The sequence below is a fragment of the Aspergillus pseudonomiae genome, assembly GCF_009193645.1.
Source record: "Aspergillus pseudonomiae strain CBS 119388 unplaced genomic scaffold BDV37scaffold_16, whole genome shotgun sequence".
Classification (NCBI taxonomy): domain Eukaryota; kingdom Fungi; phylum Ascomycota; class Eurotiomycetes; order Eurotiales; family Aspergillaceae; genus Aspergillus; species Aspergillus pseudonomiae.
Genome location: NW_022476008.1, coordinates 207,829 through 231,264, shown reverse-complemented (window position 1 = coordinate 231,264; position 23,436 = coordinate 207,829). Strand labels below are relative to the sequence as shown.

The window sequence follows — 23,436 nt, the reverse complement described above, 5'->3', positions numbered from 1 at the left end:
AACCTGTTAGCAAACCTACTTCCACATATTTTACATTTGGATGTGTATACTAAACCCACTTGGGCCGGGAGATAACGGCTTTTAGTGTCGGAATTAAGATTGGATCTAATCTCCTCGGCAGTTGTTTCTCCCCATTTGTTTAAATGTGGACCCTTTTGTCGAACATGAAGATATTTCGTTAACCAGGAATATTATTTACAATTGATACGCGGTGCGGAGCATTCAGGTCTTTCTACTTCTATATATTGGTTTTCCTGCTTTTCAGTACAATCATTACAAGCCATGGCTTCTGAAGCATCGACTGAGATTGAAACGCGTCTCTTCATCAATGGCGAGGTTGGTGGAATTGACTATTGAATACACGTATACATAGCCCAATGGCTGATAGATTTTCTCCTCCAGTTTCGCCCTGCTTCAGATGGGGGAACATTTCCATTGAAATCACCGGCTACCCTGGAAACAGTCGCTTTAGGTAAGCTGCCATGGCGTCTACCGAAAATCAAAGAACCAGGATATGACTTACAACCGTACCTCCTCTAGTCTCTGAAGCCTCGGTGGAGGATACAAACGACGCCGTCGCAGCGGCCCAGGCAGCGTTCCCAGCATGGTCGAGCCTCTCGCCGCACGACCGGGGGGCGTACATGTTGAAGCTCGCCGATCTCATTCTCGAATCCGAAAAGGAGCTAGCATACCTCGAGGCCATCTCCATGGGACGTCCCATCTCGGAATACTGGGATGCGAAGGCTGCTGCAGAAAAGCTGCAGTATTTCGCCTCCTGCGGCTGGCATGGCCAGGGCCAAACAAGTCTGAACACGCCAGGATTCATCAATATGACCCTGAGGCAGCCGTATGGGGTTGTTGCGGCCATCATCCCTTGGAATGTCCCGGTTAACTTCTTCATAAACAAAGTGGCGCCTGCGATCGCGGCCGGAAATACGGTCGTCATTAAGAGTAGCGAAAAGGCGCCTTTGACTGTAAGCACACTACCCGTATTGGATTTGTGCTGTCCTTAATTCTAACTCCGTCTCAGTCGGCCAAAGTTGCTCACCTCATTCATCGTGCCGGATTTCCCCCAGGTGTGATCAATGTCCTGTCTGGTCACGGCCACATCTCCGGCAACACTCGCACATCATATGGACGTTCGAGTGATCACTTTCACAGGCTCGGGGCGCACAGGCCGTCTTATCCAAAAGGCAGCGGCCAACTCCAACCTGAAGAATGTGATCTTTGAGCTCGGAGGCAAGTCCCCGACTGTTATATTCCCAGATGCGGACCTAGAAAAGGCGGCGAAGGAGTCAGCGTATAGTATCCAAATGAATAGCGGCCAAGTGTGCATGGCCAACTCTCGAATCTATGTCCATACTTCCATCGCCGATCAATTTATCCCTCTGTTCAAGGCCAATTTCCAGTCCGTGTCGATGGGCGATCCCACAAAACCCTGCGTAAACCACGGTCCGCAGGCCGATGAAACCCAGTTCAACATTGTGAAACGCTACATAGAGCTGGGCAAGAAAGACGGCGAACTTATCCTTGGAGGAGGCGATGTCCCTGACCAAAAAGGTTACTTTATCCCGCCGACGATCTTCGCGAATACGCCAGAGAGCTCCCAGATCATGAAGGAGGAGATATTCGGGCCGGTGGTTAATATCAACGTGTTTGAAACCGAAGCCGAGGTCATTAAGATGGTAAACTCATCCGACTTTGGGCTCTATGCTGCGGTCTACACGCGAGATGTGAACCGGGCTATGCGCTTTGCTACGTCTATGGAGGCTGGTACCGTGGGCATCAACTGCACGAGTCCGACTGGTGCGTTTGATATGCCCTTTGGTGGATACAAGGCCAGTGGAATTGGGAGGGAAGGCATCCATCACAGTCTCGATAACTACCTTGAAACGAAAACTGTACATTTGAGGGTTGAAGGACTCTAAGTCAAGTACGATGTTTGTGGATTGTGTAATCACTACCATACTTCAGTCCATCTTATCGGCGGATGCTGAGCTGCAATATATAAAACGCATCCGAAGGACCACCTTACTACTAAATGTAAATATGTCCAGCCTTCAAACACTCAATCTCACTTGTCCAGGAACTACTATACAATATAAATACCAAAATTGCCAATAGCCCAATGGAGATAGCTATTTGGAATCTACATAGCAACACTCGAGTCTCGACCATCAGGTGTAGTTCCACCGGGAACCCTTAAAGCGGCACCCCGCACCCTATCGAATCCAGCCCAATGATTGAATCCAAAACATACGAACTTCCTTCAACTGAACAAAACACACGGTACAACCCCTCTTATTTCTTCCTCAACCCAATATACAAAGTAGCAAAAGAACAAATGCCCCGCACAGACGAAGCCGAACACTGGTTCAACGCCGTCTACTCCGCGGTGCAGGAAATCCCGCCAGGCAAAGTGACGTCCTATGGCCATATTGCTCTTCTTCTTGGGTATCGTAGGTTTACTTTTCTATATTGTTTCTATGGTCATATCGAGATATCACTGCGATATAAAGATGACACTAAAGATATGTAGCGCAACGACCCCGTCAGGTGGGGATTTGTTTGAAACATCTCCCTTCGAATTCGGAAGAGTACTATCATTCGGGCAATGTGCCCTGGCAGAGGGTGATTAATTCGAAAGGCATGATTTCGCATAGGTATCTACTATCTTTTTCCTATCCCTAGGCAGCTTTTGGCTTTCGTGGAGTATGTTTGTAGGGTTGATCGGTACTGATGTGAATAGGGAACCCGGCAGTGCGGAACGACAGGCGGAGGCATTGAGAGAGGAGGGAATCCAGGTTGAGACGGATGCTATGGGGGAGTTCTACGTGGATTTGGCTCGGTTTGGCTGGTTTCCTTCGGTGTTGCCCAGTGAGGAGGATGAAAGTGAACTGGAGGATGTAGTAGATGGGTAACGTTGGTTATGAATGTACGACGGGTTGATACTCCGTCTCTGTATAGAACCCTCATTTCATAAGTATCGCCAACATTGGGTCGTGGACTAAATATATCCGATCGCCATATAGTATAGTATATCCTCCCTTGTTATGAAGTTGCTGCCACACAAGCATTTACCTAAACAGCCGAAAGGAATGAATACAGGCCTGACGTCAAAAGGTCTTTTATGTCTAACGCAAGTCCCCATTGACTAGCCGACCCGACGATGACAGACGTAGAGGCAGACATGATATCAAGACTCTATGTAGTGAAAGAGATAAAGGAAAGATGGTAGTAGAAAAAAGAACAGAAAAGGGTAACGAAGAGCATGCGCGTCATGTCAAGGTGTCATAAAACATCCAGAGAAACGGCCGAACCAAAATGGATACATCCGCAGGGGAAATCAAGCAAGAACAGCCACCATTCAAAGGAAAAGTCATCACGCTGTTGTCGTCAAGTCTACCGCCGCTTCACTTCGGATGCCCATCCTTCGATCCCTTCGCCCCGACTGCCGGGGGGAACGCCCAGGTCGACGGCATCCATCCCTGCCGTATCCTTCATCCACGCATGCGATGCCATCCCACCAGCATTGGCACGTCGTTCGGGCGGGATTTCCAACATGGGCAACAAGAATTCACTGATGCGCATACTCTCTTCGGCCGAGAAATGGTACTTCTCCCGAAGGACGTCGGGTAGGGCCCAGTGACGCAGTCGATGGATGTTGCGCAATTCGCCCTTGCGGTTAAAGATCTCCTGCGACCACTTGCCAGAGAGGCAGAGTGATTTGGGGAAGGGACCGAGTAGTTCGATGATCTGTGCAATGTGATCGTCGTCTTTGCCGTATTTTGTACCAGATTGCGGATCGAAAAGGTAATCACCCGTGATGAGCTCGAAGACCTAGACATTGGTGAGCGGAAACCCTCCGGTCGGGGCGCAACCCCATCGCGCCGAGCGTAATTCCGTCGAACATACCATGCACGCCATACTCCATACATCCGTACTCGCACCCCACTTGGACCCGAGAATGACCTCGGGCGAGCGATACTGTCGTGTTTGGATGTCGTTCGTAAAGTGGTGGCCGACCCAGCAGGCATTCCCCAAATCAGCAATCTTGACCGAGATAATATCGCATTCGGGTTCATCTTTCACTTCGTTGGAGGATTTATTCAAGGAGATGCCGGATACTTCGCGTTCAAGGAGGTCACTAGCGCAGGTTAGCTACCGTTGCGGTCCCCGACGGGACATGGAGCATACGCAGTCTTTTCTCGTTGCTTCTGTTTCTCATCTTCATCCTTGATGCCGAGCATTTCTCTCATGGATGACTTCTCTGATGGGGCAGGTTCTGCAGCGGGTCAGTAGGCGGTCGCAAAACGACCCTGGAGTGCTCGACACGTACCCGACTCCTCATTGATCATCTGACTCAGACTACTCTGCGAGTGGTGCGAGCTGTGTTTGAAATCAAAGGTGGTGTTGAGCGGGCTCGGCAACGGTTGACTCCCCGTGATTAGGGTCCTGCGCCGCCGGCGGCCATTGCGGTTATCCTCTTTGTGCTCCTTCTTCTGCTCCTCCTTCACGTATGTCTTCACAATCTGTTCCACATCGCCGATCTCAATCAACACGTTCTCCGGCTTCAGATCGGTGTGGATGATACCGCATTCGCGGTGGAGGTAGTCCAATCCCAAGAGGACCTGTTTCGTAATCTGTTTTACCAGCGGCATCGGAATGCCGCGGTGATTCCATCGCTTAATCAAACCCAGTAGATTCTCACCCAATACCTCAAATACCATACATACGTGGACCCCGTTGGGACCTTTGTGTTCGAAGGAGTCGAGCAGACTGACGACATGCTTGCGACCCGGGTGCGACGGCTTGGCTTGCACAATGCGATTTAGGAGCTTGATCTCATCGATGGCAGTTTCGGTGTAGTGAGCGGCGGAACGAACGACTTTGAGGGCGACGTGTTTGCCGGTGGTGGTATCGCGGGACAACCAGACGGTGGAGAAATGGCCCCAGCCCAACTTGCGCACGACGACATAGCGACCGTTGTTATACGTTTCGCCGACCGTGACCGGGTGATACCCGCCCTTGCAGTAGTCTTCTGAATCCTCCTCTTCGGCGGTCGTCTCGATCTCGTCAACGGAGGAGGTGGAGGGGGATCGCGATTGCGGAATGGCGAGAGAGGGAGCCCTACCGGATGGAAATCGATCGATCAACAAGACGAACTCACACTAGAAAATCGCAACAGGGAGGAAAAACAAGCATACCCCTCTGTCGTAGAATCAGCGGCTGTTTCGTTGGTGACGATTGGCTTCAAATCGGTTCCTTTTCTGCGCTTCTTACCGCCATTGCCATTGGCGGCCGATGCGGCCACACTGGCCATCTGTTTTCCTTTATTCAGCACAGCCTTGGTGATATCAACCCCGTCCATAATGTCCGATTGGCGACGACGGTCGGGGAATCAGGTTGGAATGAATGGGGGGAGGAGCGGAGGGAAGGGAAGTTTGACGCCGACGGGCGATGAGGCGAAAAGGCGAAGAGAAAGTTGATACGGTTCCAGCTGGAGGTGGCGGGCGCAAACGTTCGAGACGAAGTGGCGGGGGTTAGAAAGAAGAATGCGTTGGGGGTGGGGGAGGATGTCCCGCGGGGAGGTAAAAGAAATTCACAAAAGGGAAAGGAGAAATAGAAAAAGGGAGAGGGGAGACGAGAGGTTGAGAGGGAAACGACGAAGAAGATTGAAGATTGAAGATGTTGTTGTTGTTATTGTGAGAGGGGCTCGAATCTTTTTCGGCGGTACGTTGACAATACCAGGTGTTGTTACCCTTTTACCGTCCGTATACTTACTGGAGTACTTCCCAAGATAGATCACAAACTCGTCTATCTCTAAAAGATCGGTCTAGGACGAAACGGAAAATATTACAAATAATAAGACTCAAAACAGGAAATAATGGCGAAGAAGGAAATTTCAAAGCAGTGTCAATGCGTGACAGCCACTCAAGACTTTCTATATCAAAGAATTCGTCCCAAAGAAAAAAAAAAAAAAAAAGAAAAAAAGATTGGCCATCAAATGGAACCCAATCCTTTTATGACGCAAACGACCTGTTTGCTAGGATGCCCGAATTCCCCCGACCTGATACTAAGTTGTAGGGGATGCAGAAACCCGTGGGAATGGGAATGGGAGAACTCAAAAGCAACCGATAGTGAAGTATTCAATCGAATTAATTTGTCAAGCGATCGCAAGTCAGCTTGTGTTGGGAAATGTGATGTCCGCAAACAGGCGTGCCAGGAGTCCGTAGTATAAGCGCGACGGAGTATAGGGACAAGGGGACAGAACCCCCGGTGGATATACCGACTGAAACACTACTATCCAGATGGATCGAATACTACCGGATGATGTCAAGATCATATAAGATCAGGTCCAGCCATCTATCCACCCCGCGGATCTCCATATCCATCCTCGGTCTGCGCTGAGTCCCAGGGACATTGACAACGATCTCCTCCCTACTTACTACACATCAACCCCATGTCTACCACGATAGAGTTGATTGACATAGGACTCTGTATGGACTGGATATATCTTTCAGCTAACCAGTCACTGCACTGCCCATTCAGGGGTCTAGATTTACACGTCAGCCCTTAGCGACCGCCGACTCCGTGCTGGTTGAGTCGCCCACGGGCCACTCGATGAGGGCCAGAGGGCACCAGTGACAGTGCCGCATTAGGCAGTCCGGCGCCACTCCCAACCGATCGGAACTCCCGGAATTATCATTTTTCCATAGGTCAGTCACGGGGTATTCACACGTGATGCCGAATATATCACGTGCTCTTGATGGCAGCATGTGGTGGCCTAGGGCATCAGCGTGTCACGGGTATCGAGCCTCCTCTCCATTTTGGGCATCGAAAGATGTGCGGTGATGCCACACTCGTCGCGTGGAATGCTCCATGAGCCCAATCGGTTGTGATCTTCGCCGTTAGCCTGGTCATCATTACGGATGGACCGAACCGTTACTATTTTGAGTCGAAAAGACAAAATATAAGCGACGATAAGTTGTCATAACGACAGCACGAACTAGTCAGCTTGATTTGGAAGCTCTCTTGTCTGTCTGCCGTGTGACTCCTCAGAGTCGCTACGATTAGTGCAAGAGTACAATACTGTTGTACTACCACACTGGTTGTCGGGAACCAAACCTGATTAAAATGATCGCCGCGCCGTGGTATGCTGCCCAGGGATTGCGCATGCCAAGTGATAGTGCAGCATATAGAGACAGCCAGTCCTCAACTCTACCCCACATTTATTTCGAGGGTCCTTCCCATGTCAGGGCGATCGTCTCTCCAGAGAGTGCATTTGGAACAAGAAGATATGTCGAGGTTGTGGATAATATTCACAGCAGGTTCCTGTCGCACTCGTGGGTTGGTGTATCCCGACCTGGTGTTTTCCGATAACCCTCAGCAACAGAACTAGTGCTCAACAAAATCCTATTATTTGATATAAAACTAGGCGTTGGTGTTCTTGCGCAATGGTCCACAGGAATAACGTTATATATACCTTGGTTAAGGTGAGAAATTCTATTTTGTATCCCACCAGAGAATGCTGGTTAGAAATGCCACGTAAACCTACCATCTGAAAGACAAGATGTACGCTCACTCCCCGCACAGTCCCCATTAGTGCTTGGCGGCAGGTACAGGATAGGATCATTGTGTGTAGTCCAGCGCAGGCCATCCAAATATCCCGAGTCCTACAGCTACGCTGTGGGCTTGCGAGTTTTATGAATGTGCCCTTGCAGTCAAGGTCGTACGGAGATTGAACTGCCCAATCAGCAGATATCTGATGGAAAGGAACAGTTTCGAGTCTCCACATTCCCGCAGCGATAGCTCCTGCATAGGGATACCCTCCAGCCTCTGATAGAAGCTACCTATCTCGTGACATCACAGTCGCCAAAGGCGTGATGGTCGTTGTCCCATTTGCGGGTATTCCTGAACGAACCCTTTTCCATAGGGCTACAGAATCTTGGTCATCCCACTTTATCAGCCATGATACATGTCCCTTGCAGTGTGATCGGCCAGTGCAAGCTTCAAACATCGATCACTGGTGATGTCGATGGCGACGGCCCTTTGCGCAAAACATATATGTAGACCATGAATTGCTGCACCAAGAGTGGTAATGGCGTGATACCCTGGACAGAGGGCATGCCTTGCGTCCCTATCAGACTATGTATCTGTCCACGCATATACATTCCAGTGGTTGTAGAGTAGGACCCACTCGCTATAGGTAATATAGCGGAAAATCCCACATTGTGTTTGTGTGCCTGGCAGCTTTAAATATCCCGGCTGGCACTCATTGGGCCATACCTGGAGATGGAGGAGAACTTTCGCATGGGTTCTGAACCATCATGGAATCCAAGTCCTGGAAAAGCGTGTCAAAAGAGAGCCAAGCCTCGTCAGGGCAAACGCTCTTAGGCGACGATCCCCCGCCAGGGAGGTGGGCAGAGCCAGCGGTGGAACACTCGGATCTGCGACTAGTGCGCGATGACATCTCTATGGATATATTTCTAGTGGCCGCTGCAGAGCTGGCCGAGAGATTTACCTATCGGTCGGTATCAGCACCAATACGTATGATAGACCCACCTCATGGCTAGCTGGCCTACTGACTTGGGTTCCAGAGAACTATATTCAGAATCCCCGGGACGATCCATCGCACCCGGGAGCGCTGGGAATGGTGCGCGTGACAGTGATAGAAACTTACTTGGATTTCGCTAACGACAGATTAGGGCCAGACAATAGCGACGAGCATCAACTACATTTTTGTTACGTGGTGCTACCTATCTCCGGTTCTAATGGGTATCATAGCAGATAGCTTTCTGGGTCGGTTCAAAACTATCATTCTAGGAACTGGGTATGATAGTTTACGTACAGCCTAGGCCATATACTGACAATCTTGATAGACTATCGGCAGGCGGGGTATTGATTTTATTTGCCACTTCTCTCCCAGGGAGTCTGGAGAACGGAGCTGGTTTCCCCGGGCTTGTGGCTGCGTTGATCTTGATCGGACTGGGGTAAGGTTGATACAACCCCCGGGCGGAATATATAACTGAGTGTTTCTAGAACCGGTGCTATCAAGAGCAATGTTGGACCACTGATTGCAGAGCAGTATCAGTCTATCGGGCCGCGCGTGAAGACCTTGCCAGATGGTGAACAGGTTCTGGTAGACCCAAACATTACTATCCAGGCGATATATGCCCGATATTACTGGTCAGTTACCATTCTCACTATCTTCCTTTCGTCCATCCTAACGGGGATCTTAGGATAATCAACTTAGGCGCACTATCGGTTGTCCCCGTCTCGGTAAGTCCCTTTTCTTCCCACCAGCATTGGATTATCATTCACAAACCTCTAGTGGTTAGAGCTGAAAGTGGGTTTCTGGGCTGCTTTTATGCTACCTTTATGCTTTTGGGCTCTGGCAATGATCGCTCTTCTGGCTGGTCGCACGCGTTATAGTAAGAATATCTATGCATTATCTTCTTCAGTCGCTAATGGGGATAGTTGTGCGACCCCCGAATGGATCAGCTATTGCCAAGGCAATGCGAATACTATGGATTGGTATCAGAAGCGGAGGCAATCTCGAGGCAGCCCGGCCTGCATCACTGGAAAAGACCGGTGTCTCCGTGCCATGGGATGATGTGTTCGTGGACGAACTTAAATGTGCCCTGGTGGCATGTCGTGTATTGTAAGTACTTCGTGCTGAAAGGTATAAAATATATGTTACTCACAGGTGGCTTAGTTTGATCTTGTATGTGCCGAAGCATCTAAACATACCAGACCATCAAGAGAGCTAATTTAAACAGTCCATTATACTGGATTTGTAGTGGCCAGGCAAGTTCAAACCTTGTCAGTCAAGGCGCCTCGATGAACACTCATGGTGTACCGAATGATATGAGTATGTGTGACTGTTGAGGTTGATGTATGCATGACTAACTTATAGACAGTGGGATGTATTAACCCCATCACGGTCCTCATTGCAGTACCATTGTTGTATGTTCCATATTTTATGACATTGTGTTGACCACACTGACAACCGTACCAGTGAGCGCTTTGTTTATCCGACGTTGCATCGCTTGCATATCAAGTTCAAGCCAATTAGTCGGATCGCGACAGGCCTTCTGTTGTCGTCTTGTGCGATGGCACTAGCGGCCGGCCTCCAGGAACGTATGTAGACTGTTTATCATACTGAATTACATGTTTCACTAACCGTAGCTAGTGATCTACGAGACCTCCCCATGTCAAAGAAACCCAGCAGCCGATAGTTGCAAAGGAGTCTCTCCGATTCGACGGGTGAGTTCCGCCAACCCCAAGGTGTGAAACGTGTCTCTAACAACCCCAACCAGATCAGCATACTTTTGCAAATACCAGTTTACTGTCTGATGGGTCTTGCCGAGCTGTTCGCAATGCTATCCGGGATGGAGTATGCTTATACCAAAGCGCCACAGTCCATGCGTAGCATTATCATGTCCCTTTTTCTCCTGGCCGGCGCATTCGGTTCTTCCATTGGTGTTTCTCTTTCGCCGACATCTGTGGATCCCAAGGTCTTGATAGAATATATATCGCTCAGTGCCACTATGCTGATGGCGGCTGTCATATTTTTTTTGTGTTTCCGAAAATATAACAGGATGGAGGAGAGTATGAACAAACTAGTCAATGGGGATCGCCCGAGGAGGGAGTCATGAAGCACAGTTAACACACTCCGTCTACAAAGGCCAAATTGATCTGCCATGTATATATTTTAGTATACGCTTGGATGTCTATAGTGTCACCTATCCTCCAACACGCTTGTTTATCTTAATGTGTACGGAAATAATTTAACACCATGTGCTCTACTGGCTGGTGATTCACATTCAAATATCTCAATTCGCGTGTTGCCTAGAGATTCGACGAATGATTGAGTAGTATTCGAACATGGCCCTAGTCTCAGTCTGTGGAGATTCTACAATGGCAGTGATGTAAATCCAACTGTAGAAAGTTAGCTATCAAGAAGCCACAGCAACCATGGCACACGCAGTCTAAAAACATATGAGACATTTGTCAAATGCGATTATATGAGAATTACCAATCTCTGGACGGAAAGTCGGGTCTGGTTCCCGAATCCACACCCATGGATCGGTATGCCGAGTTCTTGGTGCGGAAAAGCTAATGCTGCTAATACGTTGCAGATGGACAATCGCCTGTCACTCGAGTGTCGTGCTTGGATAATGCATTGTTATGTATTACTACTCAATGTCTAGCGCACACCGGCTTGCTGTTTTGGAGAAGATATGGAACTACGCGACGGGGAAGCGAGGTATTCTTACATACCTGCACTGTATAAAATGACGAACAAAACTCTCAAACTCTCTACCAGTCTGCCTGCTACGTCATGAGCCAACTTTATCTTTGCCACAGCCGACCAAGCTTTATTAAAGATGTACATGCGGACCTAGACGGCTGTTTCATGGAAAGATCATACCGCTGAAATGGCGAACGTTGCAGCGCCGAATATCCCACTAGCTCTTGCTCCAGGGTCGAAGGGCCCGGAGCAGCTCAAGACTGACGGCTTTAACGCAAACGCACAGGTCACAGGTCTGATATACGTTTATTATTAGCTATACTTTCTGCCACGAGTGGAGCTAACTTGTCGTCATTCCCGCAGATGACGGTCGCGTGGATATCGCGCTTAACGAGGACGACCCACAGGTAGCTAGCCTGTTGGATGCTCTCCAGCGAAAGACAACCCGTCGCCCATCGCAGGTTCAACGTGACGATACTCCTTTTCCAGTTCGGCTAAACGTGGTGATTCACGTCGTGGGCTCGCGCGGCGACGTGCAACCATTCATCGCCTTGGGTCGAGCTATGAAAAGACATGGACACCGCGTGAGACTAGCAACTCATCTGGTATTCCGGGATTTTGTGAAGCGCAATGGACTGGAGTTCTTCAATATCGGGGGCGATCCGGCTGAGCTCATGTCGTTTATGGTGAAGAATGATAAGCTGATCCCAAAGATGGAGACTCTTAGGCAAGGGGGGGTCGGAAAACGTCGCAGAGACATTAGGATAATGCTCGGCGGGTGCTGGAGATCTTGTTTTGAAGCTGGCGAAGGTATCGATATGACTAGTGACGAGGCCATCACGGCGGCACCATTCGTGGCCGATGCTATCGTCGCGAATCCGCCCAGCTTTGCCCATATCCACTGTGCAGAGAAACTGGCTATTCCATTGCATCTAATGTTCACGTTAGTCTCTACTGCATGGCTCTCTTGAGTTGCAGCTGCTGATGGCTTTAGAATGCCATGGTCCCCTACTCAAGCCTTTTCGCACCCGTTAGCAAATATCCGGGTGGGCGATATCAAGCCGTCGGTAGCAAACTTCGCCTCTTACGGTCTGATGGAGATGGTTATCTGGGAAGGTGTCGGCGATCTTGTTAATTCGTTTCGTCGTTTTGAACTGGGTTTGGAGCAGCTGGATGTTATACGCGCTCCAAGTCTGATTTCCCGGTTGCGCATTCCCTTCACCTACATGTGGTTCGTATGCTGTCCCTGTACCTGAATCCAACCATTAAGTGAATGCAATAGGTCACCCTCACTCCTGCCAAAGCCAGAAGATTGGCAGGAGCATATCGAAGTAACGGGTTTCAACTTCCTAGCCGCAAACACCGACTTCGTGCCTCCATCAGACCTGGTTGAGTTCTTAGCTGCAGGCCCGCCACCAGTCTATATTGGATTCGGCTCTATCGTGGTCGATGACCCAGATGCTCTGACCAAGATGATTCTAGACGCCGTTGAAATGACCGGCCAACGCGCATTGATCTCTAAGGGATGGGGTGGTCTCGGAGCCGAAAGCATCAATCGCCCGGACGTCTTCTTCCTCGGAAACTGTCCCCACGACTGGCTGTTCCCACGGGTTTCCTGTGTAATCCACCACGGAGGCGCAGGAACGACGGCTGCCGGCCTTGCCTTAGGCCGGCCAACTACCATTGTCCCTTTTTTCGGAGACCAGCCCTTCTGGGGTGCTCTGATTGAGCATAACGGAGCAGGACCGTCGCCCATCCCCCACAAAAAGCTTACTGCCGATCGTCTGGCCGATGCGATCCACTTCTGTTTGAAGACCTCCACCATCGAGAAGGCGCAGATCCTGGCCGAGAAAATGTGCGCGGAGGACGGCGCCCGCGATTGCTTAGCGAGCTTTCATAGCCAACTCGATCTTCGTCGGATGCAGTGCATGCTATGTCCTGATCGTGCCGCTGTCTGGCGTGTTAGACGAACCAAGATACTGCTCAGTGCTTTTGCAGCTACTTACCTGGTCCAGCAGAAGAAGCTCAACCCGAAAGATGTCAAATTGTATGCAATACCGTCTGTGTTCGACGCTTCCCCATGTGCTAACATATATTCCACAGGTACCGTGGAAAACGCTACGACATCAGACAAGGCTGTGAAGGGACGGACAGCTTCACCGGTGCCATGAGCAATTTCCTCACCGGGCTCGTCGACGTGCCCGTTGACGCAATCCACAATATCGCGAGTCCGGCTGCGGACCGTTTTGCGGAGAACTACAACTTGCCATCCTGCGAGGCGCGTAGAGCCATGTTCACGCAGCCAGCCTCTGACGCAGCGCCGAGTGCAACCTCAGAAAAGGAGCGTGCGCAAACTACTGATGATTCCAAGGAGACCGCTAGTTTGTCATCCTCGATGACCACGCAGTCGCAGGAAGGAACACCCTCGATGGTTGTCAAGCGAAATCCCTTGCAGCGGGTAGCGATTAACTCGAGTTATCTGGGTCGCAGGGTGCTGAACTGGGTGGTTGAAGTACCCATGGGGGTCACCCTGTTGTTTTCTCAGTTCGCGCATATTGCTCCACGATTCTACAATGACGAAACTGTGCGCGAGCTACCTGAGGTGACCGGCATCCGGTCGGGATTTGTTGCGGCCGGAAAGGTACATGTTCCGCGAGCATTCATATGTGATTGAATAGTACTTGTCATGCTAATTGACCTAGGAACTCGGATACGGCTGCTATGACGGTGTCACTGGTGTTGTAACGCAACCCAGCCGCGGGTGGAAAGATGGTGGGTTTGGTGGGATGACCAAAGGCGTGGGGAAAGGTTTGGGTGGCTTGATCATTAAACCTCAAGCTGGTAAGAGTTGTCCGTGATCTTCTGAATTCAATCAATCTGATCAACATTTGCTTTCTAGGTATTTTTGGCTTGATCGGCTATCCGCTAAATGGCGTACATCGAGCCATTGAACATTCATATGGAGCGGACCGACAGGGTTACATTGTCAAATGTCGCATCAGGCAAGGGGTGGCAGAATCTCAGGCTGCGTCACAGGAGGAGAAGATGGCTGTCCTGGAGAAATGGAAAACTTATGAGGAAGGAGTTCGATTGAAGCATGAGAAGAAGGCTCGCTGATGTTGGAGGTTCGATCCTATTGCCTGTGCATATTTGTTGCAACAGCACCGAGCAAGTATGTCCTTCTATCAACGCGTACAAAATTATAGTGACCAAATGATATCAATTTTCTTTCCTGACACTTGAGGAAACAAGGTAACAAAGTAGCAATTTAATGTCATTTTGTTTCGTTTAAAGGTAAGTCACAAATGACAGTATCGTGGAGCAAAAAGCGGGCAGTGATTATTCATTCGGGATCCCATCGGCAACCCAGCTCCACTATGCAATGTTCTTGCACCACCCATAGACACTACACACTACATCCATTCTGGCCCTTTGAAGCCCCCTTACGCGAGACTGAGCTATTACCAATAAGGTAAGAAGTACAGAACCCATACAATGACGACGATGGAGCCGGTTTTTCAATGCCACTGTGGATTACGCTATCGCCGCAAGGAACACCTTATCCGCCACGCAAAATGCCATTCTGAAGCAAACTCCCCTCAATGCCCATTTTGTGATAAGACATTTGGTCGGAAGTGAGTATCTACCATTGAGAGAGCCTTTAATAGGCCTGGAATGCCAATACCATCCCTATTCCACCTCCGAGGCAATGATGTGAATCGATAGTGACGGTGCAACAGTGACACGCTCCGCCAACATGTCCGTACACACCATCAAAACAAGGACATTCCTCGCGGCCGTGCAGCCCAGGCGTGCAGTTATTGTCGCTCGCGAAGATCGAGATGTGACGGAAATTTGGATGCTCCCTGTGCAGCCTGTGTGCAGCGAGGGCTTCAGTGCTCCTTTACACAGTCTGCTCAGCGCTGTGAAGGACAAAGTTCACAAAGCTCAGTTGTACACCCTGCCTCGGCAAGTCTTGGCTTAAGGCGGCACTCTGAGTCTATTGAGAAAAGCCCGAATAGAATACTGCCCTACATCCAGGCGTATTTCGAGAAATTTCATCCCTACTGGCCGTTCCTCCACAGAGCTACGTTTGATCCTAATAATGAACCTGCGTTCCTCCTACAATCGGTCGCGATGATAGGATTGTGGGTGTCCGAGGGTGGCCAGCCCTCGGCGATGGATCTGCATGCACAGCTGACCACGTCTATCTATCAACAGAAGGTTAGCTTCATGATAAACGTTCCGTTCCATTAATCTTTCCTTCGTCCTAATTTTTGGGTTCGTTTTTGTTTTTCTTCATTAACATAAGGTTCTCGGATAGGATCGATGGGATGTATCAAGCCGGCGTGGCGAACAGCAACAGGGTTGTCATTCTAATACTCCCGGATCTATCGATCCCTGGCCGATGGCAACCTACCAGGGGATACTGCTACACCTCATTTTCGCTCTTCTACAAGGTGGCCAGGATCGACTAGACCTCCGAATGAAACAAAGTCTTTCTGAAATCCCCTCCCAGCTTCTGGTCGCGCTGGTCCGCAGCTGCCTGCAGCGAAACATGTTTTCCTATCCGACTATGTTCGCGCACTTCAACTCTGCCTCAGTGCCGGACGTTTTTATCTGGGTCGGTATTGAGGAAGTCAAACGTTTCGCCTTGGCCCTGTACAAAGTATGCCGCCGATGCCGCGTCGATGACGCGAAACTTCTTTCCTTGGCCGACCTACAATTTGCCATGCCGGATAGCGACGAGTTATGGCATGCTAGCTCTGGTCTGGCCTCACGGATACCGGCGTCTTATAGCGATAGAAATAAGGAGGATAATTGGATATCGCAGGCGGCCAGGTTTCTGCAATCTGATGGTGCAGATTTCGATTGGATCTGAGCTACATGGCTGTACGTCGTCTTGAGACTTGGCATATCAATACCAATGTTTAAGACTGATGTCTCAGGCGTTATCGAATAGACTTTGGTCTGAGCTACTGGCATCAATCGTGCTGCAATATAAAAGAGGTTTATTGGTCATGATCACAGTATAACTGCAGTCGTGCCAAGGCCTTGACAACTTAAATAGATTAACATACAAGAGAAGATCACCGACGGCAAAGAGATTCGGCAGTCGTGATATCCGAGTTACTGTCTTGAAAAAGGTTCAGGCTAATCGGAGAAATCCTTCAGAATGTGGAGCCCAAACACCAAGATTCCCCGCGCCCCCCGCATTTCTATCTGGGATACTTAATGCTTGTTTGCTCGGAGCTCAAATACCTGCAGAATGATACTAACACCGTTAGGGCTCCAGTGAACAATCTTACCATGGTCAGGCTCGGCATTTTTGTAGCGACAATCCTGTCGTCTACGGCGCTGGCCTCGGAGCTGTACATCGACACCACGAGTGGTCCAGTAGAAGGCTTCTACAACAGTTCCTCCGTTCGTGCATTTCTAGGCATACCGTATGCCGAGGCAGCTGGGGGGTCACGTCGATTCAAGCCACCCGTGCCCAAATCGCGATCTAACGAGACGGTTCAGGCCGATTCATTTCCACCGACATGTCCGGGGCAGTACACCTTCTCCAACGAGTCTATCTGGAGTGTCCTGCCCTACATGCCATGGAACACGCAGAGCATGTCGGAGGACTGTCTTGCGATCAATATATGGACCCCCAAAACCAAGAAAGAAAATGGTAAATTAGCCGTGATGATGTTCATTTATGGTGGAGGGTTCACGCAGGGCGGGTCGGCGATCCCCTTCTACGACGGGACGAACTTAGTCGAGGATCACCAGGATATCGTTGTCGTTACGTTTAAGTGAGTGCAATCTAATTGTGGGAGCTTCGCAGCTTACCATCGGCTCATAGCTATCGCGTTTCTATATTCGGGTATCCTAACGCGCCGGGCCTTGAACCCGGACAGCAGAATGTTGGACTTCTTGACCAGGTACGCCGCCAGACGTATGTCGCTCTTCTATGGATGAAGAATTAATGAAGTCAGAGACTTGCCGTTGAGTGGGTGCAGCGTAATATCGCGCAATTTGGCGGAGATCCTTCACGAATTATGCTGTTTGGCCAGAGTGCCGGAGCAGCATCGACAGACCTGTACACTTACGCGGTTCGTATATGGGTCCATATGGACGGAAGCTGAAACTAACGCTGTATTGACTGGCAGTACCCGAAGGATCCCATCGTACACGGCGTGGTAATGCAATCGGGTGCCGCATCCATCATTATAAACGAAGACACAGCCCACCAGAACTGGCAGAACCTGTCCCAGGCACTAGGTTGCAGGACTCTGAAGTGCATGCAGGACAAGCCGTGGGAAGATATACTCGAAGAAGTGTCTTCTGGGTCCTACAGCTTTAGTCCGGTGGCAGACAACGTAACTGCATTCGCTGACTTCGAAGCTCGTGCAAAGCAAGGGGGCCTTGCTCGGCTGGTAAGCTTTCTATCGGTCTACATACGGCCAGTAACTGATTCTTGCAGCCAACATTGATCGGCGGCGCCGATCGGGAGGCATCAGCGTACATGAATCTTAGCTCCAAGTCTATCAATGAGACACTGGTCTACACAGCCACTCAGAACACATTTAATTGCCCGATTGTTGAGACCGTGGGCAACCGCCTCGAGCAAGATATTCCCACCTGGCGATACCTTTACCACGGTAATTGGTCTGGGTTGAGTCCAACCCCATGGCTTGGAGCGTATCATTCTAGCGATGTACCCATTGTCTTTGGGACATACAACGAGACAACTATTCAGCCGCCCTCCAGTCCAGAAGAGGTTGCAGCGAGCAAATACATTCAGGGTACTATTATTTACCACAACTTTCCCGGATCCTAGCTAACGAGGTTAGGCGCATGGGTGGCATTTGCCAAAGACCCTTGGAACGGGTTGAGTGACTATGGATGGCCCCAGTTTACCCCACAGAGTATGTTTGATCGCCACCCGTATTGATTAATTGCTAATAGACAACCTTCAGACCGGTCACTAGTGAATTTAGCTCTGGAAAACCGTATCCCGGCAACGATAAGCTCTGCAGAGAAGTGGGATTCGCATTGTCGTAGGGGGAAGTTTAGCCCCTAGGGTACGGCTCGTAGATTCGTGTCGGAATTGAGTACATGGCCGAGTGAGAGGTGATTATGAACTTACGACGATATCGCTGGAGGACAAATCGCAGGCTGAGATGTTGTATGCTCTGGGTGACGGAGGCGTGGTTAAATCACGCACATTTCTTTTTCTTGGAATGCTAGGAGAACTGGCTATAGGCAATAAATAAATGAATAAAGTCCAATGAAGCTCTCTGAAACGGATCTGCCTAAGGTTCGTCTTTCTACTATTTATATGTCCTACTTTTGTATGGGAGCTCCGCCACAACCTGGCCCGTAGGATTGGAGTAAGATTTAGTTTAGGCCCAATCAGTTTCTAATTCAGCCAAGAACAAGCGGACTAGCCAATTAGGTTAATTGAATATCATCTGGATGTGTTGGCAAAGATACTTTATGTGATCTCCACTCATGAACAAGCTGGCCAGTGAGAATACATGAGTTACAATGATGATATGGCGGAGCTTGTACTCCGGTAAGGCATCCATCCAGCAATTCATACTTTCGGAGAATATCACCAAATAGCAGTAAACTCATATTACTATAAAGCGCTCTCGTTTTCCTAAATGATGTCGATTCCTCATCACGAGTCATTCGTGCTCAAGTCTAGCCATCATGTTATCCCTACCGTCTATTCGAGCTCATCAGCTTCTGCAATTAGTTTCGTTTCTCTTGGCCACTCTTGCTTATACTGAAAATTCCTGCCCACTACAGACTCCCTTATACCCTCCACCGCGTGATCATGTCTCCAGACACGATGTCAAGGCGGCTTCCAACAACCTCACCCAAGCGATTGAAGCAGCCCTAACTACTGGTGCCACTGATCTCGGCTCACTGCCTATCAACACAACGACATTCGCTATCAAAGTATTCTCCTCCCACACGGAGGACTCTATCTATGAATACCTCTACACCTCACCAACGCACAACCCCAAATCGGGTGAGGGTGTAGAGAATACGACACTTGATAGTGTTTATCGGGTGGCAAGCATTTCGAAACTCCTCACGGTATTAACCCTGCTGGCACATGACGGATATACTCACTGGAACCATCCAATCACGGATTTTATCCCAGAGCTGGACGCAATACCTCGTAGTCAAAATTCCCGGATTCGATGGCGAGATATCACGATCGGTGATTTGGCTGCACAGCTGAGTGGTGTGCCCCATGATTGTATGTTGTGTCCACTCCCGAAGCCTGGACATCGATGAACTAACTGTTGTTCATATAGACGGATTTGAGGATCTCGCCGGTAAATATAGTAACGAGGAAATGATGGCCATGGGGCTTCCTGCAGTTCCAGCGAAGGATATCCCAACATGCAATCAGGGCGAAGGTCTAAATGGGGGTAATCCGTGCGACAGAGAAGGTGCAGTCAAGCGATAGATTCTCGTAGCTCTCAAACAGCTAACAGGGCATAAAAGCCTTCCTCCGTGGCATCGTCAGTGAAGATCCGACGTTTGCTCCTGGCACCACGCCCGCATATTCCAATGCAGCTTACCAGCTTTTGCGCTACGCGATGGAGAACATCACCGGAATCGAATTCCCGTCTATGTTCGATAACAGCATAGTGAAACCGCTCAATCTCAACTCCACAAGCCTTCTCACCCCAAAGAATGATAACACTGGTATCATCCCGGTCAACGCGACGGCCAGCCTGTGGGATTTTAATCTGGGTGACGGTGACGCGTAAGATGCCCTACACCCTTCCGAGTGACAAAACTGACAATACCCTAGCTTTGGGGGTGCATACTCCAGTGCCAACGATCTTGCCGTCATTGGTCGTTCCATTCTGCAATCCCACTCTGGCTCCTCAGCATTGAATCTCTCGGCAACCCTGACCCGCCACTGGCTCAAACCGCTGAGCCATACCACCAGCTTTAGAACATCCGTAGGGGCGCCGTGGGAAATATTCCGCTACGAGCTGCCGAACCGACCTAACCACGTCATTGACGTCTACTCCAAGTCAGGAAATCTAGGAGCATACGCCGATATCATTGCGCTCATTCCAGAGTATGAAATTGGTTTTTCGATCACAGCCGCTGACCTCCCGACGAACCCGCTGATGAATGTATGGGGGCTAGCAGACCTAGTCATTGACCGGCTCACTCCTGCGTTTGACAAGGCCGCTCGCCAAGAAGCAAACAGCACCTATGCAGGCACATACCAGGGCCCAGGGGGTAATTCCACAGCTGATTCGTATGTCACCATTACCACGGATCACGACAAGCCCGGTCTCCAGGTAACTGAATGGGTGAGCAATGGCATCGACTTTCTTCAGTCTCTGGCAGGTCTTTCGGGGTTTGAAGGGCTAGCCGTCACGTTATATCCCACTGGTATTGAGGAGAGCGTACATGGCGACAGAGTGAAACACGTGTTTTTCCGCAGTGTATTTGACTACGATACGTCTGGATCGTCAAAGGGTCTTATCTCGGCTTGTCAGTCTTGGCTGAACGTCGATGGCTCTCGAGTTGGCAACATTGGCGTTGATGAATGGGTGTTTACCGTTGAGAAAGGTCAGGCAACCATTGCTGAGCCTCGACTATTGAGAAAAGAGTTGCGCCGAGCATAGAAGGGACTCGTTGATTTTACCACTGGTGTTCTATGCAGCATATGCTACATTTTGGTGTAGCTATAGATGTTCTTTTCTTTCGTAGTATTGTTTACTTCGCTTTCGTTATTCCGTTCGGTCTTTCACGGAGCTTGCGCTGGCTGAGAATTGATAAGCTGCAAGCACATGGTATTTCTGTTACCTGACCATATTTGCATCCGCAAGGGAGTAATGATCCTTCAGAAGAACTTGGAAGGGACGTGCTTCATTCAACATTCTATTAGGGACAAGGAATATGCTCACGTTGTACAGCGTCTAGAAAGGCACACTAATACCAATTCTTCTCTGCTGAATGCCATCTCGGCAACTTGCATAGATATTCCTCTCACGGGTAAAACCTCAGACTCCACCGCTGGAGCATTGAAACAATTGCAGCATTCGTACAAGCCCTATACTCGGAGATGATGTGCGGATGTAGGTGAGTCACGGCCTCCGAATTCCGGTGACCCCAGATTGATTTCCGACTGGCTGGTCTTCGAAACTCGGGCCTCCCCGAGCGAGATATCCATGATCAGTGTCATGAGGCCGGAATAATTAGCTAATCGCACATCCAGCAAACGGAAAAACAGGCGTAAGGCGATCCGGAAGTGGCCATCCGAGGCATGATATTCCATGCGATCGGCGTTAAGAAGGAGAATTTTCCTCAAGGAGTTAGGAATTACCCCCGAGCCCCGAGACCACGGATCTGATAACGGAATCATGCCGACCCCGGCTGCCGTTGACCAATGGTGGTGCATGGCAGAGTCTTTTTCCGCTTTGCCTCCCTTATCTGATCGAGTACTTAAAAAGAGGCGCGTCCAGGTACCCCAGTCAACAGTTCATCTTTTTTTCCAATTTCATTATTGACACAAAATGGCCAGTTCTTTGAGAAATATCATTGTTGTCGGAGGGTCATATGTGGGAAAGGTTCGTCATGACTGAGTTTCTACCTGTTCATTCCTGATGCCTAATACTAAATTTGAATTCAGACCACAGCCCAAGAGCTCGCACAAGTAGTGCCGAACACGCACAGGGTAGGATCCTGAGTTGACATACTATTTGCTTTAAGTGTCTGACCTTAAACCTACAGGTGCTCCTGATTGAGCCACACAGTCATTTCCACCATCTCTTCACCTTTGTAAGCATGCATGATATCTCTGTGCCTGATTCCAACTTACTAATGTGTCTATTGTACAGCCCCGGTTCGCAATCGTTCCCGGACAAGAACACAAAGCCTTCATTCCATACACGGGAGTCTTCCCGAGTACCTCAAGCCCAATCAGACATGCCGTAGTGCAAGCTAGGGCTCTATCCGTGCAGCCGCAACACGTCAAGCTGGATCGTGAATGGCAAGGTTCTAGTCAAATTCCCTTCGAATATCTCGTCGTCGCAACCGGCACCCGCCTCGTACAACCGGCCGGTATGAGGCATGATGACAAGCTCTCCTCCGTCGCATATCTGCAGAGCCACCAAAACGACGTGAAACGGGCAAAGTCCATCCTCATCGCCGGCGGTGGTGCAGTCGGCGTCCAGATGGCGACGGATTTAAAGGAGTTTTACCCCGATAAGGAAATCACAGTAGTGCAGTCTCGGCCCCAGTTAATGTCGGGGTTCCATGAAGGTCTGCATGATCTTGTCAAGGCGCGTTTTGATGAGCTTGGAATCAAGTGAGTGCAACATGATCCTAGGCTACAGGCGTGTGCATTGGACTAATTATAATGCTTTACAGATTCGTGACTGGAGCTCGTGTCAAAATCCCCGCCGAGGGTTATCCCACTCAGGGAGGTCCATTTAATGTCGAGCTCACCAACGGCACGCAATTGTCGACAGAATTTGTGATCTGCGCTACTGGCCAAACACCAAATAATGGTCTCATCAGTGAACTGACCCCCTCCACGTCGGAGTCTCTGATTAACCCCGATAATGGCTTCATTCGGATTCGCCCCACGATGCAATTCCTTGATCCCAAGTACTCCAACCTGTTCGCAGTCGGCGACATCGCCGATACAGGACTGCGGAAGGCTGCTCGGCCCGGCTCAGCGCAGGCCGCTGTGGTCGCAAAGAACATCCAGGCTATGATCGAAGGCAAGAATCCCGAGGACGTCTTTCCCCGGATGCCGGCAGCGATCCATCTGACTCTGGGAATGGTATGTTGCCCTGATAGTGGGGTCTTTGGATTATTGGACCAGGATTGACCGTTTCCAGAAATATAATGTCGTCTTCCGCAATCCCAATGTCGCCGAAGGGCAGACTGAGCCCACCATCATTAAGAGAGATGAGTGAGTGTCCCTGTTTCTACCAGATATTCACTTACTAACAGAATATGCAGTGGACGAGAGGATATGAATGTCGAGGCGTTCTGGCAGCGGCTTGGGGTTTCCATTGACAGCTCTAATCAGTACCATCTGTAGAGCGACAATTTCGTCAAGCCACACTTATTCTGATTGTGCCATGATTTTGAACTTGTTACAGTCATAATGTATATATACCCAATAA

The 23,436-nt window shown here is 49.7% G+C and overlaps 10 protein-coding genes across 10 annotated transcripts; 9 read left to right on the top strand and 1 right to left on the bottom strand.

The window, feature by feature from the left end:
• Window positions 1–282: 282 nt before the first annotated feature.
• BDV37DRAFT_292083 (aldehyde dehydrogenase family protein) lies at window positions 283–1,928 on the top strand (the record flags this gene model as incomplete). Its single annotated transcript, XM_032089101.1, has 5 exons — window positions 283–336; window positions 403–472; window positions 541–974; window positions 1,031–1,097; window positions 1,147–1,928. 5 exons carry the CDS (start codon window positions 283–285, stop codon window positions 1,926–1,928), a joined length of 1,407 nt encoding a protein of 468 aa, XP_031943839.1.
• Window positions 1,929–2,344: 416 nt separating this feature from the next.
• BDV37DRAFT_280799 (MGMT family protein) lies at window positions 2,345–2,921 on the top strand (the record flags this gene model as incomplete). The annotated part of the gene is made up of 3 exons (XM_032086664.1): window positions 2,345–2,459; window positions 2,540–2,663; window positions 2,750–2,921. The coding sequence occupies 3 exons, from the start codon at window positions 2,345–2,347 to the stop codon at window positions 2,919–2,921; spliced, it is 411 nt and encodes a 136-aa protein (XP_031943838.1).
• Window positions 2,922–3,402: 481 nt separating this feature from the next.
• Window positions 3,403–5,371, bottom strand: BDV37DRAFT_280798 (serine/threonine-protein kinase; the record flags this gene model as incomplete). The annotated part of the gene is made up of 5 exons (XM_032086663.1): window positions 3,403–3,840; window positions 3,916–4,147; window positions 4,198–4,285; window positions 4,340–5,130; window positions 5,208–5,371. The coding sequence occupies 5 exons, from the start codon at window positions 5,369–5,371 to the stop codon at window positions 3,403–3,405; spliced, it is 1,713 nt and encodes a 570-aa protein (XP_031943837.1).
• Window positions 5,372–5,463: 92 nt separating this feature from the next.
• Window positions 5,464–5,955, top strand: BDV37DRAFT_57692 (uncharacterized protein). Its single transcript, XM_032090903.1, has one exon. It carries the CDS (start codon window positions 5,556–5,558, stop codon window positions 5,802–5,804), a length of 249 nt encoding a protein of 82 aa, XP_031943836.1. The 5' UTR covers window positions 5,464–5,555; the 3' UTR covers window positions 5,805–5,955.
• A 2,109-nt stretch (window positions 5,956–8,064) lies between these two features.
• Window positions 8,065–10,661, top strand: BDV37DRAFT_292077 (putative POT peptide transporter; the record flags this gene model as incomplete). Its single annotated transcript, XM_032089099.1, has 12 exons — window positions 8,065–8,550; window positions 8,601–8,656; window positions 8,709–8,833; window positions 8,883–8,993; window positions 9,043–9,193; window positions 9,335–9,434; window positions 9,481–9,664; window positions 9,783–9,874; window positions 9,924–9,969; window positions 10,022–10,143; window positions 10,196–10,269; window positions 10,323–10,661. Exons 1-12 carry the CDS (start codon window positions 8,331–8,333, stop codon window positions 10,659–10,661), a joined length of 1,620 nt encoding a protein of 539 aa, XP_031943835.1. The 5' UTR covers window positions 8,065–8,330.
• A 783-nt stretch (window positions 10,662–11,444) lies between these two features.
• On the top strand, window positions 11,445–14,374 carry BDV37DRAFT_292076 (glycosyltransferase; the record flags this gene model as incomplete). Its single annotated transcript, XM_032089098.1, has 7 exons — window positions 11,445–11,550; window positions 11,621–12,200; window positions 12,252–12,488; window positions 12,540–13,304; window positions 13,361–13,898; window positions 13,960–14,098; window positions 14,157–14,374. 7 exons carry the CDS (start codon window positions 11,445–11,447, stop codon window positions 14,372–14,374), a joined length of 2,583 nt encoding a protein of 860 aa, XP_031943834.1.
• Window positions 14,375–14,701: 327 nt separating this feature from the next.
• On the top strand, window positions 14,702–16,160 carry BDV37DRAFT_242677 (C2H2 type zinc finger domain protein). The gene is made up of 3 exons (XM_032081350.1): window positions 14,702–14,892; window positions 14,998–15,481; window positions 15,582–16,160. Exons 1-3 carry the CDS (start codon window positions 14,753–14,755, stop codon window positions 16,137–16,139), a joined length of 1,182 nt encoding a protein of 393 aa, XP_031943833.1. The 5' UTR covers window positions 14,702–14,752; the 3' UTR covers window positions 16,140–16,160.
• Window positions 16,161–16,567: 407 nt separating this feature from the next.
• BDV37DRAFT_280795 (Alpha/Beta hydrolase protein) lies at window positions 16,568–18,329 on the top strand (the record flags this gene model as incomplete). Its single annotated transcript, XM_032086662.1, has 7 exons — window positions 16,568–17,058; window positions 17,109–17,187; window positions 17,242–17,358; window positions 17,416–17,682; window positions 17,730–18,051; window positions 18,100–18,174; window positions 18,226–18,329. 7 exons carry the CDS (start codon window positions 16,568–16,570, stop codon window positions 18,327–18,329), a joined length of 1,455 nt encoding a protein of 484 aa, XP_031943832.1.
• A 635-nt stretch (window positions 18,330–18,964) lies between these two features.
• BDV37DRAFT_280794 (serine hydrolase domain-containing protein) lies at window positions 18,965–20,922 on the top strand (the record flags this gene model as incomplete). The annotated part of the gene is made up of 4 exons (XM_032086661.1): window positions 18,965–19,523; window positions 19,582–19,719; window positions 19,775–20,039; window positions 20,088–20,922. 4 exons carry the CDS (start codon window positions 18,965–18,967, stop codon window positions 20,920–20,922), a joined length of 1,797 nt encoding a protein of 598 aa, XP_031943831.1.
• An 891-nt stretch (window positions 20,923–21,813) lies between these two features.
• Window positions 21,814–23,408, top strand: BDV37DRAFT_292072 (NAD(P)/FAD-dependent oxidoreductase; the record flags this gene model as incomplete). Its single annotated transcript, XM_032089097.1, has 7 exons — window positions 21,814–21,867; window positions 21,930–21,974; window positions 22,031–22,078; window positions 22,138–22,607; window positions 22,670–23,087; window positions 23,146–23,219; window positions 23,270–23,408. The coding sequence occupies 7 exons, from the start codon at window positions 21,814–21,816 to the stop codon at window positions 23,349–23,351; spliced, it is 1,191 nt and encodes a 396-aa protein (XP_031943830.1). The 3' UTR covers window positions 23,352–23,408.
• Window positions 23,409–23,436: the final 28 nt, after the last annotated feature.